The sequence below is a fragment of the Amborella trichopoda genome, chromosome 8 (assembly GCF_054954075.1).
Source record: "Amborella trichopoda isolate Santa Cruz 75 chromosome 8, AtrichopodaSantaCruz75HAP2 v2.0, whole genome shotgun sequence".
Lineage (NCBI taxonomy): Eukaryota > Viridiplantae > Streptophyta > Magnoliopsida > Amborellales > Amborellaceae > Amborella > Amborella trichopoda.
Window position 1 is genome coordinate 12278896 of NC_142343.1, and position 23285 is coordinate 12302180.

The 23285-nt window shown below is 36.3% G+C and overlaps 1 protein-coding gene and 1 long non-coding RNA gene across 4 annotated transcripts; one reads left to right on the forward strand and one right to left on the reverse strand.

The window, feature by feature from the left end:
• Positions 1–499: 499 nt before the first annotated feature.
• LOC18435976 (NAD(P)-binding Rossmann-fold superfamily protein) lies at positions 500–21949 on the forward strand. Of its 3 annotated transcripts, none has more exons than XM_088873570.1 (9): positions 500–809; positions 4939–5080; positions 8852–9103; positions 9742–9821; positions 17567–17720; positions 17863–17941; positions 19920–20004; positions 20100–20146; positions 21433–21949. In XM_088873570.1, the coding sequence occupies exons 3-9, from the start codon at positions 8952–8954 to the stop codon at positions 21604–21606; spliced, it is 771 nt and encodes a 256-aa protein (XP_088729696.1). In that variant the 5' UTR covers positions 500–809; positions 4939–5080; positions 8852–8951; the 3' UTR covers positions 21607–21949. The 3 variants fall into 3 exon arrangements, with proteins under 3 accessions (XP_088729696.1, XP_088729695.1, XP_006846071.1); XM_088873569.1 differs by having other exon boundaries at positions 8872–9103; XM_006846008.4 differs by lacking the exon at positions 4939–5080 and having other exon boundaries at positions 8872–9103.
• On the reverse strand, positions 10123–18633 carry LOC148780793 (uncharacterized). Its single transcript, XR_016060553.1, has 2 exons — positions 18430–18633; positions 10123–11946 (listed from the first exon to the last, which is right to left on the reverse strand). It is a non-coding gene; the product is annotated as an uncharacterized LOC148780793 (long non-coding RNA).
• Positions 21950–23285: the final 1336 nt, after the last annotated feature.

Consider the following 23285-nt stretch of genomic DNA (forward strand, 5'->3'; position numbering starts at 1 on the left):
TGTGTATGTAATAAGTAAGTTATGGGGTTCAGACCACAATTTTCTTTTGAAAATTTGAATTATTATTATTATTATTATTTATTTTATTTATTATTATTATTATTGTTTCTTTTTTCTGTAGGAAAAGCAGGCTCGTACCCGTTTTTCAAGTAGATTGGGAGTTAACGAAGTGTTGTTATTGGTGGGAATGGATACCACGTGACTGGGATGTCTGACCCAGCCCCATTCCCACAATTTCGTGGCGTTTTTCTCAACATTGAATGCCCTTTCATTTTGTTTGATGCATTTTATGGTAAAATTAAGATTATCAATTATTATTATTATTTTTTTTCCAACGGTAAACCAGTGGGGATATCAATTGGCTTTTTTCATTAATCATATCCAGAAATTCAGTCAGATTCAGATGGTAATTAGGTAAAAAAAAGAGTAGAGAGTGATTGGTTAGAGAGAGAGAAGAATGATGCAGTCTTAAGTAGGTGCAGGGGTGGGCTGTCACTGATGGCAACACAGTCATGCATTAATTCCTCGTTTCGGTCGGTGAAGGCCCTTCTTCTCTTCATCAAAAGCCTCAAAAACCCATTCCCCTGTTCCGCATTCAACTCTCTCTCTTGAACTTCGACTCCATTTGGCTCAGTCCTTTCTCTCTCTAGGATTCCGGTTTCTTGGGGGTGGCTCAAAAGTGTTTGGGGAGATGAATTTGCTGTCCATTATCACTGGAAGGCCTGGGCCAAGTGGGTTTGGATCAGCTTCCACAGCTGAGCAGGTTACAGAGGGCATTGATGCCTCTAATTTGACTGCCATTGTAACAGGTAACAACAAAACAATGTTCTTTTGATGTAATCTTTGTTGGTGGTTTTCTTTTTTCTGGCAGATGAGAAGAAAGAGTTGATGAAGTAAGTGAAGTGTTGTTTTCTGGTTTTTGGTTTTGTGCTGTTTGATTTGGTTTTCATGGGGTTTTTACTGTTCCCAAGGTTTAAATAATTTTTTATTTCGTATAGAATAGACCCCCCTCTTTATTCTCTCTCTTGAAGTGCTTTGAGTTGTATCGATGTTGATAAGTTTTTAATGATTCTCTCTCTCTCTCTCTCTCTCTGACACAAACAAACACACACACACAACAAATTATTTTAGCTGAGCAGTCTCTTAATATGGCCCATCATACCATACAAACAATCTCAAAGTTTCATCTTAATTGATCTGATGTAATTTTCTGTGGAGAATGTCGCTTCGGGCCTTAATAGGATCTGACTCATTAATGAATTAAGAATAAATTTATATTGGTCCTTTTGAGGATTTTTAGTGCTTATATATGCAGCTTGATTTGGTGTTCTGGTGCATTTTGTTCTGATGAAATTTGGCAATTATATTATATATATAATGCAAGATTATGATATAGCTCCTGTCACGGAATCTGCAGTGTGCTCAAAGCAAACAAATTTCTCTATACATTTTTTTTATTGGTTTCATGCTTTTTCATTTTGGCTTTATATGGTGTGATTAGGGTATGCACAAGGTTTTATTTGTAAAGTTATTTTATTTTTAAAGTTATTTTTCAATTAGAGACCACTTTGAAAGCTTAGTCCAAAATGATTGATAGATTTCTATGCCAAGTTTCCATTTCTGATGGATGTGCAAAAAAAAAAATCATCTTACTTTCCATCAAATTTATGGGTGAACCAGATGTTTTTTCTTCATTACCGATCTGGTTTTTAACGAAGAATCCAGGTTATTTCTTCCTTATTGAAATTCCATTTGTGCCCAAAGTGCTTCATCTTTCGATCAAAACTTATGGGTGAACCCAATGTTTCTTATTCATAGCAGATGTGATTGCTAACGAAGAATTAAAAGTTTAACTTCACGGAATTTATCTGCAATGTTTCTTCCTTGTCGAAATTTGGTAAAAAGATTAATTTATTTGGCTTTTAACAAAGAATTACAAATTATTTCTTCCTTATTGAAATTATATTTCTCATGCATGCTCAAAACTCAATCGTTTGTCAAATTTATGGCTGAATTTGATGTTTCTTAGGGATGAGAATGAGTCGGTTCGGGTCCGGATCCACCAGGATCTGGATTCGGATCCGAAAAGTATAAATGGGATCTTGATCCGGATCTGGACTTGCTCAGGTCTAGAGTATTCATTTGTGGATCTAGATCCGAAAAGTAATAATGGGATATGGATCAGGATCAAGACGGATCCAAAAAATTATTTTATATATTAATTATATCATATTATTTTATATCTATAAAATAACATAAAATAATATAGGAAAATGTTTCTATACTTCCCTTGCAGCATAAGAGATATATGGTTCCCCTCCCATCCAACCGTTCAATTTATATGAAGTTAGCCACTCATCATTTGATCTAGATCCGACGTCTCAGAGTATTTTATTTTTAATTTATTTTTTGCAAATTGTATGATTATGAAATTTGGTACGTGTCATCTTCTCAATGGGACTCACCTACGAAAAATATTAAAAAAACATTTGATAAAATATAATGACCAAAATACCCCTTGAAACTTTCAGGGGTATTATAGTCATTTTATTTTATTTATAATATTTGTTTTATATTTTTTACAAGTGCGAGTTTAAGAGAGGAGTGGATGCTCAAAATTTGATGTCAAAAATAATTTTGACAAAAGAAATAAAAATAAAATAAAATGGTATAGAGATGTGACATTATGATTAGGGCCATCTCAGCCGTCCATTCAGAATGGACGGCTGGATAAGGGGAAGTATATATCTCTTATGCTGTAGGGGAAACATAGAAAGCTTGCCCAATATTATATAACAAAAAAGACTATATAACATATATCTATATATATAAAATAATATATAATATTTTAATAATTGAGTCGGATGGGGATCGGATCCACCTGTACCCGGATCCTATCGAAATTACTATTTGGATTCAAAATTTGGATCCATATCTGACCCCCATCGGATCCAAGTCTTGGATCCATACCGGATTTGGATAGGGTTGGAAATCCGAGTTTCGGATCCAAACCGGGTAAATTCTCAGCCCAATTGTTTCTTCTTTATAGCAGATCTAGCTGGCAATAAAAGAATTCCACGTTACTTTGTGTACCCAGGCTTCAAACACTTTGCTAGGTTACTACAAGATATTTATCCACTTTGTTGTGTAGCTAAGTTGTATGAGGACTACTGATCTTACTAAAGGAGGAATGTCTAGATTTAAGGCCCCATTTGGACAGTAGAACAATTCCAAAAAGGAAGACTAGTTATTTAGAAACCAGTGAGACCATGGTTTTCTTCGTTCAGACTTGTGGGTGTTTTGGGAGGATTTTCCTAATAAGTGAGGTCAAGAAAGATTGTCACCCATGAACAACGGAGCAGATCGAACTGGCTTTTTCTCACTCTTTTTTTTATTTTGGGGTAGTTTAGTGGGGAAGGGCCGTCCTCCCCCCCCACCTATGGTAGGAGTGGAACTTAAGATGCCATGTTGTGATGCCTTGCCACCCTGACCATCTAACCTTTTTCTCACTGTCAAATGAGTGCTTCCTTATACTTCCAGAAGGCTACCCTTAGCTATGGTTTGTATATCGATCCCTTCTTTAGAGGACAGTTCTTGCTGCATACTATAGGGAAGGATGTTAATTGCCGCACTGTTACTACCTTTCTATGCTATCCTAAAAGTTGTCAAGATTACATTGGCTTGTTCATGGTGAATGACAAAAGCACTTCAGCCCATACTCCCTCTGCTCGCTCCATCATAAAAAATATGTGATATTACAAAGATTTTGACTATTGATCCCCACAGAGTTCACTGGCTCTTCATTGATAGTCCCCTAATCTAAGAAATTCTAAGTACCCTTTTGAGATAATTTATTGGAGCTAATCAACCTTTTGTTCTTGTTTCAATCTCTAAAGTCTATTGTACTATATAATATGAATGTCTTTCTCGTTTATTTATTTTATTCTCTATAACTATATTCTTTATTTTTTTAAGAGGCAAACCTTGTAGAAACGCTTGAGTCTGCCCATCCTGTATCAATCTATTTTTCTGGTATGCAATTAATTATCATAATGGATAGATAAGACAATTAGGTAGAAATTTGATCAAATAGGCCCACCCTTCTATTCTTACTATGTAACTATTCGGAGAGCTTGAATCCTTCTATTGGAGGTACAAGGAAGCTTTCCCATCTACTGCACAACAATGTAAGTGACAAACTGGTCAAGAACATCCTCAGAAAGGTAGGATTTCTTCAATACACAAAATGGGCCTGCCCCTTGTTCCTACCAAAGTTATTGGAATCTCCCTGCGTAGTTCATGATTTTACTTCGAAATCCTGATATGGCGATTCCGACAAGGAATCACAAACCCATTTCCTTGAAGTCTGGGATCTCGATTCCTTATTTTAGGAATATTGATTCGAACTTTCTCCAAATATTGATATGAACATTTATGGAATCTCAATTCCAACTTTTTCGAATCTCGATTCCAATATTTATTGTATCTTGGTTCCACAGTTATTGATGCTTGATTCCACATATAATGAATCTCTATTTGATTTTTTTTTTTTTTGATTCATGAATGCACGCATCAAGTACCTCAGTTTGTAGGTGCAGGAAATTGCAATTCAATCAACATGGAATCTTGCTTCCACCTTCATAGAATCTCAATCCGAAATTTTTTGGAATTCCAATTCACAAAATCAAGTATTAATGTTCGTAGGCACGATAAACAGTGATTCGTGGAATGTGGAATCTCACCTCATATATTTATGCATTCTGATTTCAGTTATTTGAAAACCTGATTGGAGAGCATTGTTTCCTATGGTTTACAAGTGCTCCAAATAATAATCTGATGGACGTAGTGTGGAAGTATTTGTAACACGAATCAATTTTCAAATGCAAATGTTTAGAATTAAGAAGTACTCAACAAGTATAATTCTAATGTCTTTTGCAGGTATAACTAGGGCGTTGGAGCATTAATGAGAGTACTAATGGCGCTGGGGCTGATTTGGATCACATTTCTAATAGTGCTAGGATTGACTCGGATCACGTTTCTAATAGTGCTAGGATTGGCCGCCTTTTTCAAAATATAATTGGTAAAGAGTTTTACATTCAAATAGGACTATAACAAAGACAACACCATAGCACCGACGAAGTCCTATTTTGAACTATAATAATGAATTTAAAATCACATTTCAAAAATACATGAGATAATATTTGTATCTTTTCTTGACAATTTCCTTGATGGACTACAAGTGTCTATTAATTGATCTTACTCTTGATACTGTGTCCAAGGCTCAATAGTCATTAATTCAATATATTGACGTCATATCTATGAAACTTCGGGGCTTAGAAACCTATGATCTCGATTGCTTGATGAGGCTCTAAGTTGTTAAGACTTGAGATGTTGTTGATGTAGGACTCTTGATTCTAAAGGGGTTGAAACTCAACCCCTTGGAGTTACAATCTCGATTGCTATGTGGGTCGAATCTCGATTCCAAACTGATATGAATCTCGATTACCAACTAATATGAATCTTGATTCCAAATATATCAAAAACTTGATTCCAAAAATGTCGGAGTCACTATTTCAGATATAAAGGAATCTCATTTCCATATGGGTCGATTCTAAATAGGTTAGAAATTTGATTCGAAAGCGGTCAAAATCTCTATCCCTTATATGTAGGGATTTCGATTCCATTTAGGTTGAAACTCGATTCCTATATATTAGGAATCCCATTTGCCACGATTCCTCTTTTACAAACGTCGACTCCGAAACAGGACTCTTCTAGCCAGCCGCGATTCCACGATTCCGATTCATAAAACAATTCAGAATATTAGGTTTTTTCAACAACTATGGTTCCTACCACTTGTTGATCATAGGAAATGGTGCTCACGGATGCCATTGTGCTGGTCCTCCACCTTGGAACTGTGTACCCACCATTTGGTCATTTGATTCTCTCACCATGGCTTGCAAATACCTTCTCTTGATCAATCTTTATCTTGCCACAGCCAATCCTGTTCCCAAGGAAAGGATCTTATGCATAGCCACAGGTAGAAATCTCCTTTTTCACCTAGAGCTTACTTTGTAAGGCCAATTCCTTGTTTACTGGACCATCCAATGGGGCCTAAGCTTATACGGGAACTTTTACTGCAGATTATTTCCTATAGCTAGGATCTCGTGTGACTTTCCATGACATTTCAAACTATTGTTACTTTAAACAAAATGTTTTTAGTGCCATATCAAAGAAAATGAAAATTGGGGGAATTTTAGAGGAGTGTAATGTGTTTCCAGAGTATTGCATAACTAATGTAACTCAACATAGGAGGTCCTGAATGAAACCATTCTGAACATGTATTCATCTTGATAAGTTAGATGGATTTCTATTTTAGAACACTGGTCCTATTTCTAATTTTTAGGTGGAATGGTTATGTTTGAAAAGGCACATCATCATCTGATGATGGCCTATTCAAAATCTTATCAAATGTGGTAATATATGATTTGGGCAACTATCTTTGCAATCTTTGACTTGCATTCCAAATGGATTCCTGTTTTGTTATTATAGTCTATTCCATAGTAGCTATGTTTCTTATGTACATTGAATAATATGCCTATAATTTTTCTTTTTGAAAATAATGTGCTTATGAATTTTACTGAAAAGCAACCAACTTTTGTCTGGTAGGCTAGAAATTGTGAAATGACATATTATTGTTTTGGTGAAAGTCTATCAGCTAATGTCTTAAGAGTCAGCCCCTCTTTGAAGTAAAATTACCACAGATTTAGATTCAACATTTCAGTCTCGTATTCTTTTATTTGAGTAAGTGAACCACTTCTAGACTTTGTCAGTAGAATGACTCTCTAGGTTGGCTCCATAATCAGTTGATTTAGCTTGATGCTTTAAAGTGAGGCATGCCTTAACTACCACTGTGCTGCAATCTTGCAATGAGAATAGCATCCTCCCTTTTCAAGTTTGACTCCACAATTTTTGGAAGCCAGTATATTATCTGAGAATAGCATCCTCTCTTTTCAAGTTTAACCCCACAATTTTTGCAAGCCAAGCTAGACCATTATTGGGTTTGTTGAGCTAGTATTTGATCAAGTTTTTGTCTGGACTCTCAGTGCCAAGTTTTGGAAACTAGACTAGATGGAACTATGGTTCTTGAAGAATCCATGAATTTTGTTAAGTTACTCAAGTTATGCTTTTACCAAATTGGATCATTTATGTCTTTACCCTATCCTATGCATATCCCACAATACACTAGACTATATTCTATGTTAAGAATTACTTAGTATACAGCCACAATGAAACAGTGTTTTTAGCTTAAAAGTTTTACCTATATGTTACTATGTAACTACATTGAAAGCTATTGGGACAAAGCAACCTAGACATAGATAATGGAGCTGAGACAACTCAGCATTTTTTATAATACCAGTAAAAAATTGGGATGTGAGTATTAACCTTTTTCTATAGTAGGTTAGGAGTGGCATTTGAACCTGGGACATTTATGTTGCAGTCATCAGCACTGTGACAATCATGTCTGGTACCCAGTACCCTGTATTGGACATGTTAATGCATGTATAAATATTCTTAAATATTCTTTTTGGGTAGTTATGTACTCATAAATAGATGGATCGTAATTGAGAGAGATTGGGACCCACCAAAACATGAAATCACCTAGAGGTCGCACTAAGCATATCCATCCGTTGATTGGAAGGTGTTAGCTGGGATCTATAATACATCAGGTGAGAACCCAGTTCTTCCTGATGATTCCACAATTTTGTTGAAAAATGATCTGGTAGAAAATGGGTCTACATGATCTATGATAGATCCGAGCCTGATTCTGATCAATCAATCATGGCTTGATGGTGATGGAGTGAATCCAACTGCCAGAACCCACTCTATCTCCATCATTGCCCATCCATTAATTGCAGAGTTTTAATCTGGGATCTGTAATAGAATAGGCGGAACATGGTTCTACCCTATCATTCCTCTTTTTCATGGAGGATTTGCAAGGTAGAACTGGGGTAAGCATGATCTATGTTACTTATCAGCTTAACACATCTGATCAATGGACGGAGAGAGAGGGAGAACCACCAGAACATGTCATGTGGTAGGTTCCACTTGCTCTCTCCAACACCATCCATCCATTGATTGGATAGTGCTACCCTGAGATCAATAATAGATGGGATATAACCTGGTTTACTTGATCACTTTTCTATTCATACTATACAATATTTTATATCATTCTCATGTATTGTTCTATTTTACATAATTTACAACCCTCTTTAACTGGTAATTTCCATTTCATTAGAAAGAATTTTACTTATGGAATGTGGATACATATTAGTGCATTATCTTCTTTTCTTAAGTTCATTAACCCCAGAAATTAATTTCTCATTAGACCTTCTCTTCTCGAGTGTTATATTCTCAATGCTAGAACTTGAGTTTTTTAATGCCATGAAATTGTAAATTTATAACTCTCCTATTATTAACGATAGCCTGTTTATCAGTTTCATTTCATTATTTATTGTTATTTGGTTGCAACCCATGAATGATTTCGTATTTCATGGGAATTTTCATTTCTGGTCTTAGGATATCCATATAATATCTAGAAAAGGAAGACATTTGTTATTATTACTGGCAATTCTAGATCCATATTTTCATTATGAGCTTCCAGCTTGTCCTTGTGCTTTTCACTATTTTTCTCCAGGTATATTGGTTATATTCTTCCTAATGATGAAATATTCTATATGATAACTATTAAAAAAATAAAAGTGCTCTGAAGTATTCTATATGATAACCACTAAAACAGTAAAAATGTTCTATCTACTTTTATTCAAATTTTTCTTTCGTAACATTTCGATAGATTATGCTAATGTGCTTTAGGAGGAGCAAGTGGAATTGGTTTAGAGACAGCGCGAGTCTTGGCTCTCCGTGGAGCTCATGTTATCATCGGTGCAAGGAATATGGAGGCAGCAAATGGTGCCAAGAAGCTCATTCTTAATGAGAATGCAGCAGCTCGGGTGGAAGTTTTGAGACTTGATCTCAATTCCTTAAAATCTATCAGGACATTCGTGAATGAGTTTAATGCTCTTGGCGTTCCTTTAAATATATTAATGTACTCTCTCTCTCTCTCTCTCTCTCTCTCTCTCTCTCTCTCTCTCTCTCTCTATTTCTGTTCGTCTCTGTGACCCTTGGATATGTTTGAAAATATTTCCAAATGGAAATCTCAAATATTTAGAAAAAGGCATGTGCTTACAATCTTTTGACTATCTCTCATAGCTCTGACTCCCATCATTTAATGGATCAGCATTGCATCCTGATTATCTGTTCATCTGTTTAAAAATAGATTCCCTTCGTCTAATACCATGAAAGCATATAAACTTCTCGAATATGGAACCTATCATGGTATATCTTAGAGTAATTTAGGATGGCGCCATCTTATAGAAAAGACTTTGGTTAGTTTTCATGCATAAGGACTTCAGTTTAGCCCTTGATATTCACAAATTATTTCTTGAGTTGGCTGATTGAGAGTACTTTGTGGAATATTATTTAGCAGCTACAACTGAACGTTCTAAAATAAAATTTGAGCTAAATCACTAGACTTATTTCATTCATCTTATTGGTACCCGTTCTTACCCTAATTTGTCCTCTCTTTTCTTTTTATGTGGCAAATGAATGTAAGTTTGATGGCTAAATATTTTATGGGTTTGGAGGTAACTGATCTTGGGTAGTTTTGCTCCTTTTTTCGTTCAGAAATAATGCTGGTGTTATGTTCTGTCCATATCAACTCTCAGATGATGGTATAGAAATGCAGTTTGCAACAAATCATCTTGGTAAGCTCATGTTGCTAATTTTAGATTGGTGTATTTTCAGCTGCAACTTTATCACAGCTATACAAGCAGAAGAGTCTACTTTCATCATTACTAATTCAACTTACGTACTCCTGTCCAATATAAAATTGGGGTTTCTTAATCCATTTTTTGGTTACAATCTAGTTCCATGAATTGCGTACAGTAGAATAACTATTGATTCTTATCCTCCTTAATACTTATATTTGAATACATACATGCATACATATATTTAAATAATTTAGTTCCTGCAATTTTAAATTCTTGCTAGTACTATTCACATGTATGAGTTTGGAGAGCAAGATGGGACATGTAAAATACTGGAAAAGGTCTCAAGAATTGTTATGCTTGATACATCAGCCAAGGATATACATGTTTACCACCATAAGTAGAATGAAATGGAGAGAGAGTATACTTTTCTGTCATATGAGCAACTTACCTGAATCTGTAATTCAAGTTGAAGCTGCAGCTAGAAATAGCTATTAGACTTTACATCATATGCTAGGAAGATTGAGAGACATTTTCATCTCTTTATATGATCCCATTCAGTTTCTTCAAAGGGAAACTCCATTCAAGGCTTGTTGATGCTGCTGCCTTGGCTGAGGATTTGCAATCTTTCTTTTTGAAGCAAATGAAGACTGTGTAACTGAAGGCACAGGTGTAACTAGCATTTGTCCTTTGTATGAACTGGTTTGTTGACGTTGTAAATAATATCTTCTTTTGGAATTCAATCATCCTATCCTTGTCTTTAGCATCAAGTCTAAGGTTGGGTGCTCCTGAAGTGCGGTATCCAGGTTCATCGCTTGTCTCCTCTACTCTCTTTGTAAGAGGGCATAGACAGACTGGGAAAAATATCTTGTCCTGGAATTAACTTCTCACTGTCTCATAATACCCATTAGATCTAGTCCGTAGTGCAAAATCGGTAGTTTGTCATGTTGTTTCCTATATTTTGGTATCCACCTTTTGACATGTTTGTTACTGTAATTTCCGCTTTCTCCACGATTACTTGGATTTTCTAATCATTGCCATCAGCCACCAAGATGACACTTTTTGGATGTTCTTCTATTTCAAGGGATTCAATGTGCAGTCACTGAACATCAAAGCTTTTCCCTGCAGTGCATAGTCACCACTCAGCTAGGTGTGGAGGAACCCCGTTGATTCTGACCCAGCTTTACTAGGGAAATCTCCATTTGTGGGTCCATCAGGTTAATGTAAGAAAAGTTCCTCCAAATCTCCAATGCATCCATTTCAGTATGCTCTCTATCTCTGCCTCTTAAGGTGAGGATGAACATCTCATGTCCCTTTCTGGTGTCTGCATATTGCACCTGGGATCATGTACCACACACCCTTGCGGCCCGTTTTACTATCTCTTTAGTATCTATCTTAATGTAGGGGCTGGCTGGATGCATTAGGGTTGCTCTCTTTATCTCCCTTTCCCTAACCGGCTGCCATGAACCTTAACTTGAACCATATCTCCCTGTTTCTTCTGAGTGCATCACTGTATGTATCCGCGTCTCCTCTCTTCTTCTTAAATCATTCAGTTAGGAGCCCTACTTCCAATTTTTGCTCTGTCTCCATGCCATGGCTTCCACATTTGTACTCCCAGGATCTGCCTCTAGGCTTGTGCCTCTTCAGAGGTCTACTATCAAGGGCAGGTCTTCGTCTTGTATGTGACCATGGAGCCAAGTTCCATGGTGGAGATCGTCTCTGCCTCTCTGTCTCTCTCTCTCTCTCTCTTCCCTTCATCCTGCGAACTCTTTGCACTTCACCAATGAAATGCCCTCTACTGATTTAAACACCTCAAAATCCAAGCAATTATGAATAGTATGCTATGCTGCAAGGAGATAAGATGTTTATGAATCATACATTAATTGAGTTGCTTCACAATCTCTGACTCTCACATTATACCCTAGGGTCTGTTCTCCTTTCTGAAATTATCAATATTCTAAGGTATTTGGTGAACATGGGCTAGATTTTGTTTCAGAGAGAACTGCTCCTTGACTGCATGCTGGAGTTTCTTCAATGTTTATAGAAAAGGCCCTCACTGCTGGTGTGTGTTGCCATTGATTCAAGATGCCATGCCGTCCCAATGGAATTATGTGTTTCCACTCTGAAAATTTAGAATCCAGGATTGGGCATCAACATATCATGACTTGGCTATGCTCTTTAGTTTGAACAAGCTGAATGACTATTGTCATTTATGATCATAGTGTTATAAGGAAGCCAGGATTTTCATGTTGCTCAAATATAGGATCATGAATGTTAAGATATGATTATGATGACTGCAGATGTAGTTTCTTAGGACATTGATAAGCAAGAACCCATGTACAAAATAAAACTCAAGTCCAAAACTGTGCTAGCATAAAAATATGTGAAATTAGGGCTGATAATCACAGGTTTCTCCAAATTACTCTGTCAATCTTAAATATTAAAGAAAGATAGTTCTGCAGATAACTTTCAGATTTCATGTAGTGTTCCAATAGAGGACCGTTAAGCAAGATGTGAATATTGGCTTCTCAAGGGGAAAATTGGTGGAAAGCAGAAAACATCAGGAGGTGAATAATCATAACTATATGGACTCCTAATTTTTTATTTTAAAAAAAAGAAAAATATGGAATAGATTTTTGTTGAAATTCTAATAATCATTGTCATCATTGTCCGAGCCTTATCCCAAATAGTTGGAGTCAGCAATTGAAATAACTATGCCATGGCAGGTCCCAAGCCAATTATGCATGTCCCAAGGAGGGGGTTGTAACGATCCTAGGTGGTTTAAGGGCCTTACTTTCTACGTTTCTATCACCCAAGGGTTTCGAGGCATATTGGTTAGGTACCTAACATTTGGTATCAGAGAAACCACTGCAACCCAGGTTCAAATCCTAGGAAAGGGCTACCTGTGGAAAGGGCTACCTAAAGAAATAAAATCAGAGTGAGAGCCACCATAGAGTGAGAGCCGCCGAGGACGTCGAAACTGAAATGGCTACCTATGGAAAAGGCTACCTGAACAGAGTGAGAGCCGCCATAGAGTGAGAGCCGCCATAGAGTGAGATCCGTCGAGGACTTCGACTGCAGAGCGTGGTGGTATGTAACGATCCTAGGTGGTTTAAGGTCCTAACTTTCCGCGTTTCCATGACTTAAGGGTTCTGGGGCATATTGATTAGGTATCTAATAAGGGTGTGTTAGGTTGGTAGCCACCAGAAAACTTTTGCCGCATCTATTTCATGAATCCTGATCCAATGTTATTAGTCGCACCAATACAAAATAAACGAAATGCTAGTTTAGTAATAATGGGAATAGAAACGAGGAATTAGTTAAGATTGATGGCCAAAAAGTACTTAAAAGATATTATTTCAATACCTTGAGTTGATAATCCATGGAAATGAAGAGATTGAGGAAAGATATCTTGCATAAAATTAGATCTGGGTGGACAAAATGGAGATGTGCTTCCGGCATTTTTTGTGATCGTCACATACTAATGAAACTGAAGGGGAAGTTCTATATGACGGCTGTAAGACCAGCCGTCCTATAGAATAATGAGGGAACTTAGGGGTGGCTTCAATAGGCGATAAGATGAGGAAAAATAGACTTAGGTTGTCTGGGCATGTATAGTTCAACTTAGAAAAGCATTGCTTAAGATGGTCGATTTGGTAAAGGTTATAGATAGAAGTAGTCAAAAGAGATATAGTGACTTATGGTCTGACTATAGGTCTGGCCCTTGATAGAGTGGAATGCTGGATTAGGATTCATGTAGCCAATCCCAATTAGTGGGGACAACGTTCGGATGATGATGATGAATCAAAATTTAATAATAGTTATTAAAAATAGGAAATTATTTGAAATTTTGAAAACCATGTATTCTGAAACAAACTCAAGCATACTATAAAAACTTACTAAACTAGTGGATAAAAAGTGCAAATGGTAAGAAACGTTCCTTGCTGGCCATTAATTTAGGAAGTTGGGGCTTCCATGTATGTTTTCACAGGGTAATACAACAAACCTATGCAGTATTCTCCAGGGCTGCTAAATCAAAAAATTGATCGAGACATATTTTGAGAAATTGCAATACATCTATAGGGAATGTTTTGGTTCTTAATTGAGGGGGTTCATCAAGACACTGTAACGGGCATGAAAAAGGTGAAAGCGAATTTGAAAATACTTTTGTAATGAAAATTCTGGGGTTGTTACTGCTTAGTTTTTAAAATTACATGTTCTTCGTGTGGGAGAATATACTTATACATGGATAAGCTCAATACATTATCTTGTATGCTCACTATCTTATTTCATGTGTGGATCTTACTGATCCTAAGATATTGAAATACCTTTAGACATATTCATTTAGTATTATTAAACAAACTGAAAAGTTACTCTAATCCTACAACATGTCATTTAATGTTAGGAGCAGTTGTCTAACGTGACCCCTTTCCGTTTGTCGCTACTGTTGATTCCCTAGGTAGCCACCAACCTTTGTAATCTCTCAGATTTTTGGAGAAATATCTCATCTGGCATGATCGTAGGATTCATTTAGATTATGTCACTGCAATTTACTTTCAATCCAATGTTTATGACCATACCCAAGTTATCAAAGATTGCCACAATATTTGTGAAGGCTGGAAAGCAAATGGCTGAATCACATCATCCTTAGATTGCCAGCATTTCTTTTAAAAGCAATAAATTGTATTCAGCATCACTTTCTTGTTCTTAATTCGTGACTCATTGTACATTGTATGGGTGATATATAGATATGCATGCTTGATTGCTTGCATATTTCTTTCTTGGTTTCTTTTCTCTACACTTTGTCATATATGTTGATTAAACAAGTGGTACAGTCTGTATTCATCATGTACCCGGAAAACAGTTTTTTTCATGTAAAAGGTAGTAGTTCTGTTTCATATACTTGGATTGCTATTAAGATATATGGGATAAGGCTTAGATGATGATACTTGGATTGCTATTAAGTAATTTGATTCACGAGATGAGGGGCGCATTCTTTTATGAAACCGTTGTAAGGGAGGAGCAAATGCTAATGTTCTGGTCTTTTAGCATGGAGACATCATTGTTATAGGCCATAGGAAGGATCCTTTGCAACACAATGGGCAGTAATGCTGAAATTTCTTGATTTCAATTAGATTGTGTAAAAGTTCAGAAAATAGTTGCAGTTTTAGGCAGAATAATCCAAATAGGAGGGAAACCTTGAGGTTGAACTGGTTGTTGTAACAAGTTGGAGAGAACGGTAGTATATCAGATAAGCTTTAGTATCACCAGATTTGCTTCTCAGGTGAAGAAGGTAAGACAGTGATCATCATCCTGCGATGGTTTCTGAATTTTGTGGGCTGGCTTGGCTTGTGTATGTGGATTATTCTATAGCTGTTGCTGATCACTTGGTCAAATAACTAGGAAAACTAGATGTCAGCGAGATTGGACATGTTCCTTATATTGAGGGATTGGCAAGCCCAATGTTCAAAAAAACGGAGGCAGGTGCCTGTGTGGGGGCCGCCTAGGCAGGCGTCCAGAAGCACCTTAGTGGTGGGGGATGGTGGTTACACCTTGGCTATAATCTATTTGTCTGAAACATAGACATGATTTTTTGCACTATGATCTTATTTATTTCAAACAACAATGTCCTAATCTCTTCAAATGCATACATATATTTTTTACTTTTTCCCTCAAATTCTTTGTTGCATAATATCTTATAATTTTTTATTTTTTATTTTTTATTTTTTATTTTTAGCCGACCTCCTGGCCAAGGACGGGGCTAGGGTCCAAGGCGAAGATTAACCCCGGTCCAACTCCTTTTTTGCTCTGGACCACAGAGGGTACTCCTAGATGCATATTTCCTTCCATACGGGCAACTTTAGAAGCCCTTTTTTGTAAACTCATTGTAACTCATTTGTACGGAGGCAACTTTATAAGCCAATTCTTGTATAGGGTCAGTTGACCTATGTTTTACCGAGAGTACCGTCTAGAGGGTACTCTCCGACTAAACCAAAATGTACTCTCTTTCTTTACAGTAATACAAATGTTAACATTTCTCAACAAAAAAAATATCTTATAATTTTTTGTGGTGTTTGGCCAAATTTTTTACTCTTCTTATAATTAATCTCTCCAACCTGAACGTACAACTAACCCAAATTTGTGAGTGTCCCTTGCACATTTAGTAGCACATATTATCAAGACTAGTCATTTTTATCATCAACGATCATTTCAAAATTACGTTTAAAGAATAAAAAAAGCGATCTTTCTAAAATAATCAACAGAAATCACAACTCAATTCCTCAAATTAACTATTAATTGCTCCCAATTAACCATCGTTGTCCATTAGAGCAGCCAAAAAAAGTGATATAATCTCAAAACCTATAATCCCCTTTATTTAGGGAGCTTATGCTTTTTTGGGTGTTTGGGGGCCTACATTCCCCCCCCCCCTACCTATACTGCCCCCTTTCTTCTCCCACCTTTTTTTATCGGGGGATAGTATCTTTTCCCTTGGTTGAGAGCCTTTTTCTGCCCTTGGCCAAGTTGTTCTAAGTCACCGCCTACGCACCTCGAGGGGACCACCTAGGAGCAAGGATGCCCAGGGCACCCACCTGGGTCCTGCCTAGGCGTTTTGGCTGCCAGGCAGCCAAATTTTCGATCATTGGGCAAGCAGGCTGAATTTCCGAACATTGGGCATGCCTATTCTCATGGGTTAACAACGGTACTTTCTAGACCGGTCTTAGGCCAGTGTTCTATCCTACTTGATGTCTCAGAGACGGATTATGGTCACTCTCTATTTCATTTGGAAAATACTTGGTTGGATCAGAGATGGATAGGGTCTAATCCTTGAATTGGATTACAAAACGAAGGTGGTGCTAGTTTTAGAACAAACAAAAACTCCAAACAATGAAAGGTCAACTTAAGAAGTAGAACGGATCTAAACTAAGCGATTTTTAAGGGATAAAATTGTGAAGATACTAGATTGATTCTACTTGTTTATATTTTTCTGCAATAATATGTATATATATTTTTTTGGTAAAAAGAAGAGCCTTAGATCTTAGATAATCAGGAGAAGATTGCTCCACTCACAAAAATTATAAAGAACAGAACTGATGTGATGAGATTATCATGATATAATAAGGCACAGTGCAGTATCTTGGTGCCAAAATTCCACAGTCAAATGCATCATGGAGGGAAATAACTGTGTTAGCTTCTATCATGAGATGGGTAACACAGAGAGAAGATGGTATGAGGAGGCATCTAAGGGCATTGCATCTACTGTAAGTTTGTTTCAAGGTTGCATGTATTCAAATTTAGAAGAAAAATCAGAGCCCAGCACAATAAATTTGACAATACTCTGGTAGTATAGTACAAGCAGACTTGGAAGGGTGCTCTGAAGAGATGAAATTGGATGAACGAGGGTTGTAATAGAGAAAGATCGTGCTCGACGGGGTAGATGGCTTCTCCATTGGCTGTCTAGGACTACTAGTAGTTAAGTGACCATGAGGCAATGGATATAAATTTATGAAAAAATGAATCTTAAATATTAGTATTTTCATTTTTCAATTGCGATACTGCAAGCTTTTTTTATAATTAAGTGCTCCTGTAGTTATTTTCTTTCTCACATTCTGAAAATAATATATTATTACCAGCTGAGTGATTTACTAGACCTTTTTTACATCGACTCTGTCCAATTGTATGTTAGTACAGGAAATGGTTTATACTTTTTGCACATCGGTACAAATTTATGTTTCTGATATCAGGTCATTTCCTCTTGACGAATCTTCTTCTCGAGAAACTGAAGAATACGGCTAAAACTACCGGAATTGAGGGGCGGATTGTGAACTTGTCATCTATCGCACATCTTCATACCTATCACGAAGGGATACGATTTGATAAGATCAATGATCAATCAGGGTACATGCTTGAGAATTGGAGTTGACTTTTGAATAACCTCGTACAAAAGTTGTTAGAATGGCAGCATTGCTTTAGTTTTAAAACTTCTAATGTGATTGCTCAGCTGCTGGACTGAGATTTTCTTTTTGATCTCTTGATTCAGATACTCTGATAAAAAGTCCTATGGGCAGTCCAAATTAGCGAACATCTTACATGCAAAGGAGTTGGCACGTAGATTAAAGGTATGTGATGTCCTCTGTCCATTAATTCGAAGTTCTTTATGTAACTTTGTACCCAAATATAAATTACAGGTATAACCAAGGACCCAAATTTAAGTTTCATGCAAGCAACAAAATTTCAATCGTTGAAGCTTCATGCAGTCTTCAAATCAGGCAGGTCCTACTAGGACCTGCCTGAGTCAACCCCCCAAAACTTGTCAGGGAGTTACCGCAGTAGTAGTGGCCTGAGTTACTCTGGCAACTTGGGGCAAGTAATGTATCAACTCATTGAGTTTCTGACAAACTTGGTGAGTTTACAGAATCTTGCTGTCCTACAAAATTCAGTTTAAATAAGATGGGGCAGAAATTGATTCCCCCTTTCCTCCACTTTTTCAGTGGTCTGAGCTCCAATTGCTTTGAAACTTCACCCTAAAGCATCCTTTTTGTCATCTATCAATTAGAACATCAGATTCGTCAAAGGGAGCAAAAAAAAAAAAAAAAGAATCGAATACCAGATCTTCAAACCAGTGTTGGCCGTAGTTGACTCCTTCCGAAATTTTCACTCCGTTGTTTGATCCACCCTGAAATATCCTGCCTTAGCGTATTTTTGTATTATGTATGAAATCCAGGGCTTATTTTCCACTAAAAGAACACCCAAAATGTTTTATTTGCTAGGTTTCCAATATAAAAAGTCATTTAGTTGAATGTTTCATCCAGAGTATGCCAATAAAATCAACTCATTATCTTTCTTCGTTTTGTATAGAGGTTTTCTTAATTTTTTGTGCTTTTCAAATTTTTTTTATTTTTCCAGAATATTCCCCTTATTTAGGTAATTGTTTGTGGCCCACTCACCTGACTCGGGTAAGACTTGCCGAGTCTGTACTGAATTCGCTTAGTGGACTTGTGCGGGGCACCCAGCGAGATTTGGTTTAAAGTTTAAACCACTAGTTTCATTTAGTTTATACCTAATATTGCCCGAGGAACCAACGGTTCTAATCATAAAGGGAAGTATACTATATAGGTGATGTAAACCCCATTATTTTTTTAATTGTTTGTTATATTTGTTATATGCATTTTATAAAATCATTCTTAATAAACAGAAAATACCACAATTTTAAAGTCCATCATTATCTATTCTTTTCCAATTATTGCTTGTTAACTGTTCTTTTCTAAAAGATTATTATTATTTTGTATTGCCAATTTCAACCCAGATATATAGGCTGATACGATTACATTTTGCTTGAAGCCTCATCCACACTGGACTTTGTCACGCCTTTATTAACCTTGCAATGAAAAATTACAGGGATAGGCAGATAGCCAATGGATAATTCTGGTACTAGCCAAAAAAAAAAAAAAAAAGAACAAAATAGCCATGGTTGAATATTTTGGGAGGATTTTGGATCTGATATTCATATGGGTCTTTGAACCATAATTAACAGCCAAATTTGGTCAAACTCGACCTTGATTTGTAAGGAAATCGGACAACATGTGGTGCACTGTGTGATCTTTTTGAGAGGAGGGGCTGAACTTGAACCTGGTGTGCCATAATTTGGATCACTTTCTGTTGAAGATCATATAGAATCCGTCACTCTTTTCCAAATTCCAGGCATTTGGATCTGTATTTTGGTTCTGTTCAATAGAAAATCAATTTCTTTGAACACTGTGCTTTGCTTGAAATACAAAAATGTAATGACCTTGAATCCTAGCTATGTTCCTTACAAAACTGAAGACTTTGTACTCTGTCTAACGTATGATTCCTTTTGGTACAAATTGCTTCCTACATGAGTCTTTTTGGGCTCATAAAATTTATGGATATAATCGTTTCATTTTGTTTTTTGTTCTCTTGGATGATTCTTTCCTCGATGCTTTTATGATGTTAGAGACTTTTGATAATTTATGGCAAAGTAATATTTGAAACCCACAATGTAATACTTATTAAAAAAAAATCCACAATGTAATAACTACTTCTCACGACTTTTATTCCTTCGTGTGACTACAATAGGAGGAAGGTGCGAATGTCACTGCAAATGCTGTTCACCCAGGGCTTATTATGACAAACCTGATGAGGCATTCCTTCATCCTTATGAGTATGTTGCCTGCAATTCTAGTAACGTTACCTAGTTAATAACATTTAATTGGTTGATGCCTTATGAACCTTTGTAACTTTGTGTATCCTTTCCAGATATACTGAAAGTGTTCACATACATCCTTTGGAAGACAGTGCCACAGGTATTCACATACCTCTTTCTTTTTCTCTCACTCTGCACAAATTCCTTAAATCTCTTTATTTAGAATTCTCTTTGATTTGTTGTATATATACAATGCTTATGCTGCCAAAAGAGGCCATATCCATCTCTCCTGAAAAGTATTTATCTTAACCAAATGTTAATTTAAAATATAGTATATTATAGAGAAGAAATAGGAGCCACAAATAAGATACTTAAAATATTTAGAAAGGGCTTTATACACTAATTATACGTACCAAAAATAGGAATTATAAGAAATAAGAATTTCTGTAATAGTATCCAGCTTATCCAAAAAGGAAACCTCAAGAAAACAAAAAAGACAAACAATAAAAAGTAGATAGAAAATTTGAACATTATAAAACTGCAAGGAATGAAATAAAAATAAAACTATTTAAATTTTTAATTAAAGTGTTTTAAATTTTATTTTTAATCAAATCTCACACAGATTTCATCTAGGTGATCGAAATAAAAAATGAATATGAAAGAAAATAGTGGAAAATGAGTATTTCCATTTTTGGTAAGTGCAGGTCATCCATTTGGTGGACAGTAGATCTAGGCTTTCTGGGTTTCTACAATTCTAGCCCCTGGCCAACACCGAGTTCACACACACACGCTCTCAGAGAAAAAAAGGATATATGGCGAAGTACAATAAGACCATTTACATATGTGCAAAGAGGTCACGAATACCCTTGGCCATTGGATGTGCAATCGGGCAACTTGGGGTGACCCACTCATTGGTCACAAAGTCGAAAAGAAATAGTCTTTGTGACACTAGCCAAGCTGTCAGATTTCACGTTTGACGGCTATGCATAATTGTGACCACCTTGTAGCAAAGGTAAATAGTCTTATAGAGTGTGTATGTATGTGTGTATGTGTGTGTGTGTGGGTGTGTGTGTGAGCTAGTATTGCATACTACCCAAGGAGCATGCAATACACTTTCTCCCTTGAGCAAAAGACCTACTGAGAAATTTTTTGTTATCTGATATTTCGGGATCCACTTATATAATCCCCGCATGAATATTTTCAAAAAGGAAAAAAATTATTTTTCGTTACAAGAACATTAGGTCTGCCCATCAATCAAATGCTACTTTTCTAGGGCATATAAAGAGTGCATATGATTGTTCTTAAGGTTGGTTACTAGGTTGAGGAGGTTACATCCCCATAATTTGGTGTCTAACAGTACTCCTTGAAGGGTTTTATCCCAGAGAATGAATGTATGATATGCTCCTAGGGAAGTGATGTGATTTTATGGCTAATACATTCTTGCAGGGTGCTTCGTCATCTTGTTATGTGGCCCTCCATCCAAGTCTCAAAGGCGTGAGCGGGAAGTATTTTATTGACTGCAATGAAATTGCACCGGGCGCATTGGCAAGAGATGAGGACTTGGCGAAGAAGCTCTGGGATTTTAGTGACAAATTGGTGACCTCATTGTCAAATCCTTAAGATTGCAGTGGCTCTGGAAGCTTGGGAGTTTTTTAGTACTGATGTGGTGTGCCATTTGCATATAAAGTTGGAATGCTAGTGTGGATAGTGAATGTTTTATGCAGTAAACCCTAAAACTGGCCTTACTTCTGTAATATCTGAAGGCTTTCAATGGTTTAGAGGTGAAACTAAATAATGTTATGATAGGTCAAGTTAAAGCAAGCAAGGTCCCAAGTTGAAGGGCCAAGAAATTTTAACTTTGTACCTGTCTCACAAGCTCAAATGCCATAGCACAAGCTGCGAGGCCGAAGTGCACTTGTGAGTAGCTTCTATGACTTAAATGCAGCTCAAAATTCTGAACTAATCGTGGAGGAAAAATGAAACATGCTTCGTTCTATATGAATGAAGTTGTGTAATGTGTTCGGTATATTTCTCCTAGAACTTTCCTTTTTTATTTTTATTTTTATTTTTTTTTTATTTTTAAGATCTTTACAAGATTCATTACAATAGGATTCTACTAGTATAAAACTTGCTTTTTAGCATTTATTTAGGGTTTTTGCTTGGGTCATGCATTGTAAAATTATGGTTTTCTGCTGTAGTGTTTTCTATATCTCTGGTTTCCACCTCTTTTCATCTCAACCCGAACTTCCAACTGTTTGGTCGATAAATTGAAAATTATAATTGCAACAAAAATTTCTTAGGGTGTTGCTGTAAGATTCAATGGTTGTAGACTCTTTAGTAAAATTAGCCCTTAGAGAAGTTTTATTTAGAGCCATTCCCGCTTCTTTTTTCAAGATGTGAAAATATTCTGAAGACAATCTTTTCAGAAAGTAACAATAGCTATTTTTAGGAGATTGTGCCATTAGGAATGGGGCTTGAGTCTAGACAGTAGCAGCTGAGTTTTAATAGCACTGCATCTCAAGTTCCATTCCTGTCCCCAAGTTACATTCCTATGGGTAGGGGCACTTTCCCCATTGACCCCCCCCCCCTTTTTTCCGACTGAAATAAAAAAAAAAAAGAAAAAAAAGAAAAGAACAGGAGATTGTTCCATTGGAATCATCAGAAAATGCACCAACTGGGCAGTTATGGGTAGGGGCCCTATCCCCACTGAACTAAAAAAATAAGATTGTGCCATTGGAATCATCATAAAATGCAACAAATAGGCAGACTTACAGTACTAAAAAAATAAGATTGTGCCATTGGAATCATCATAAAATGCAACAAATAGGCAGACTTACAGTACGTTAGCTTCTCTATACCTCTAATCTAAAATATGATTATGAGCATATAGCATGACAACTTGTGGATTTGGATTTGGATTATAGAACCTCTCAACTGGGGATTTGGATTGGATTTACCGTCTTGCCTTTAAACTTGTCAAATGGTATTTACAACATGGTGATACATGCTTGTACTTATGCTTTTCTAAATAGTTGATGGACCATTAATGGTCTTTTTCCTATTGAACTCTTCCTATACTATAAGACCGTTTCATAATAATTTTTGTAAGATCTAACAAATGAAAGTATATCACAGTATTATTGTCCAAAAAAAAGTGTCACAACATTCCTAATCTTTTTTTTAGACTTTATGTTTAAACGATGACACATCCTCAACCACCCGATTTCAAATCTAACAGTCAATTATGATTGTGACATGTTTGTATAAAAAATGAATGGTCACTGTATACATTTTCTTAT

Bases quoted from the DNA above. Each gene is read 5' to 3' on its own strand.
- LOC18435976 (XM_006846008.4), top strand. From the start codon at position 692: ATGAATTTGCTGTCCATTATCACTGGAAGGCCTGGGCCAAGTGGGTTT. The intron at 9,822-17,566 runs GTAAGCTCATGT...TTCTGATATCAG, and splicing joins GTTTGCAACAAATCATCTTG to GTCATTTCCTCTTGACGAAT. The intron at 17,721-17,862 runs GTACATGCTTGA...CTCTTGATTCAG, and splicing joins AAGATCAATGATCAATCAGG to ATACTCTGATAAAAAGTCCT.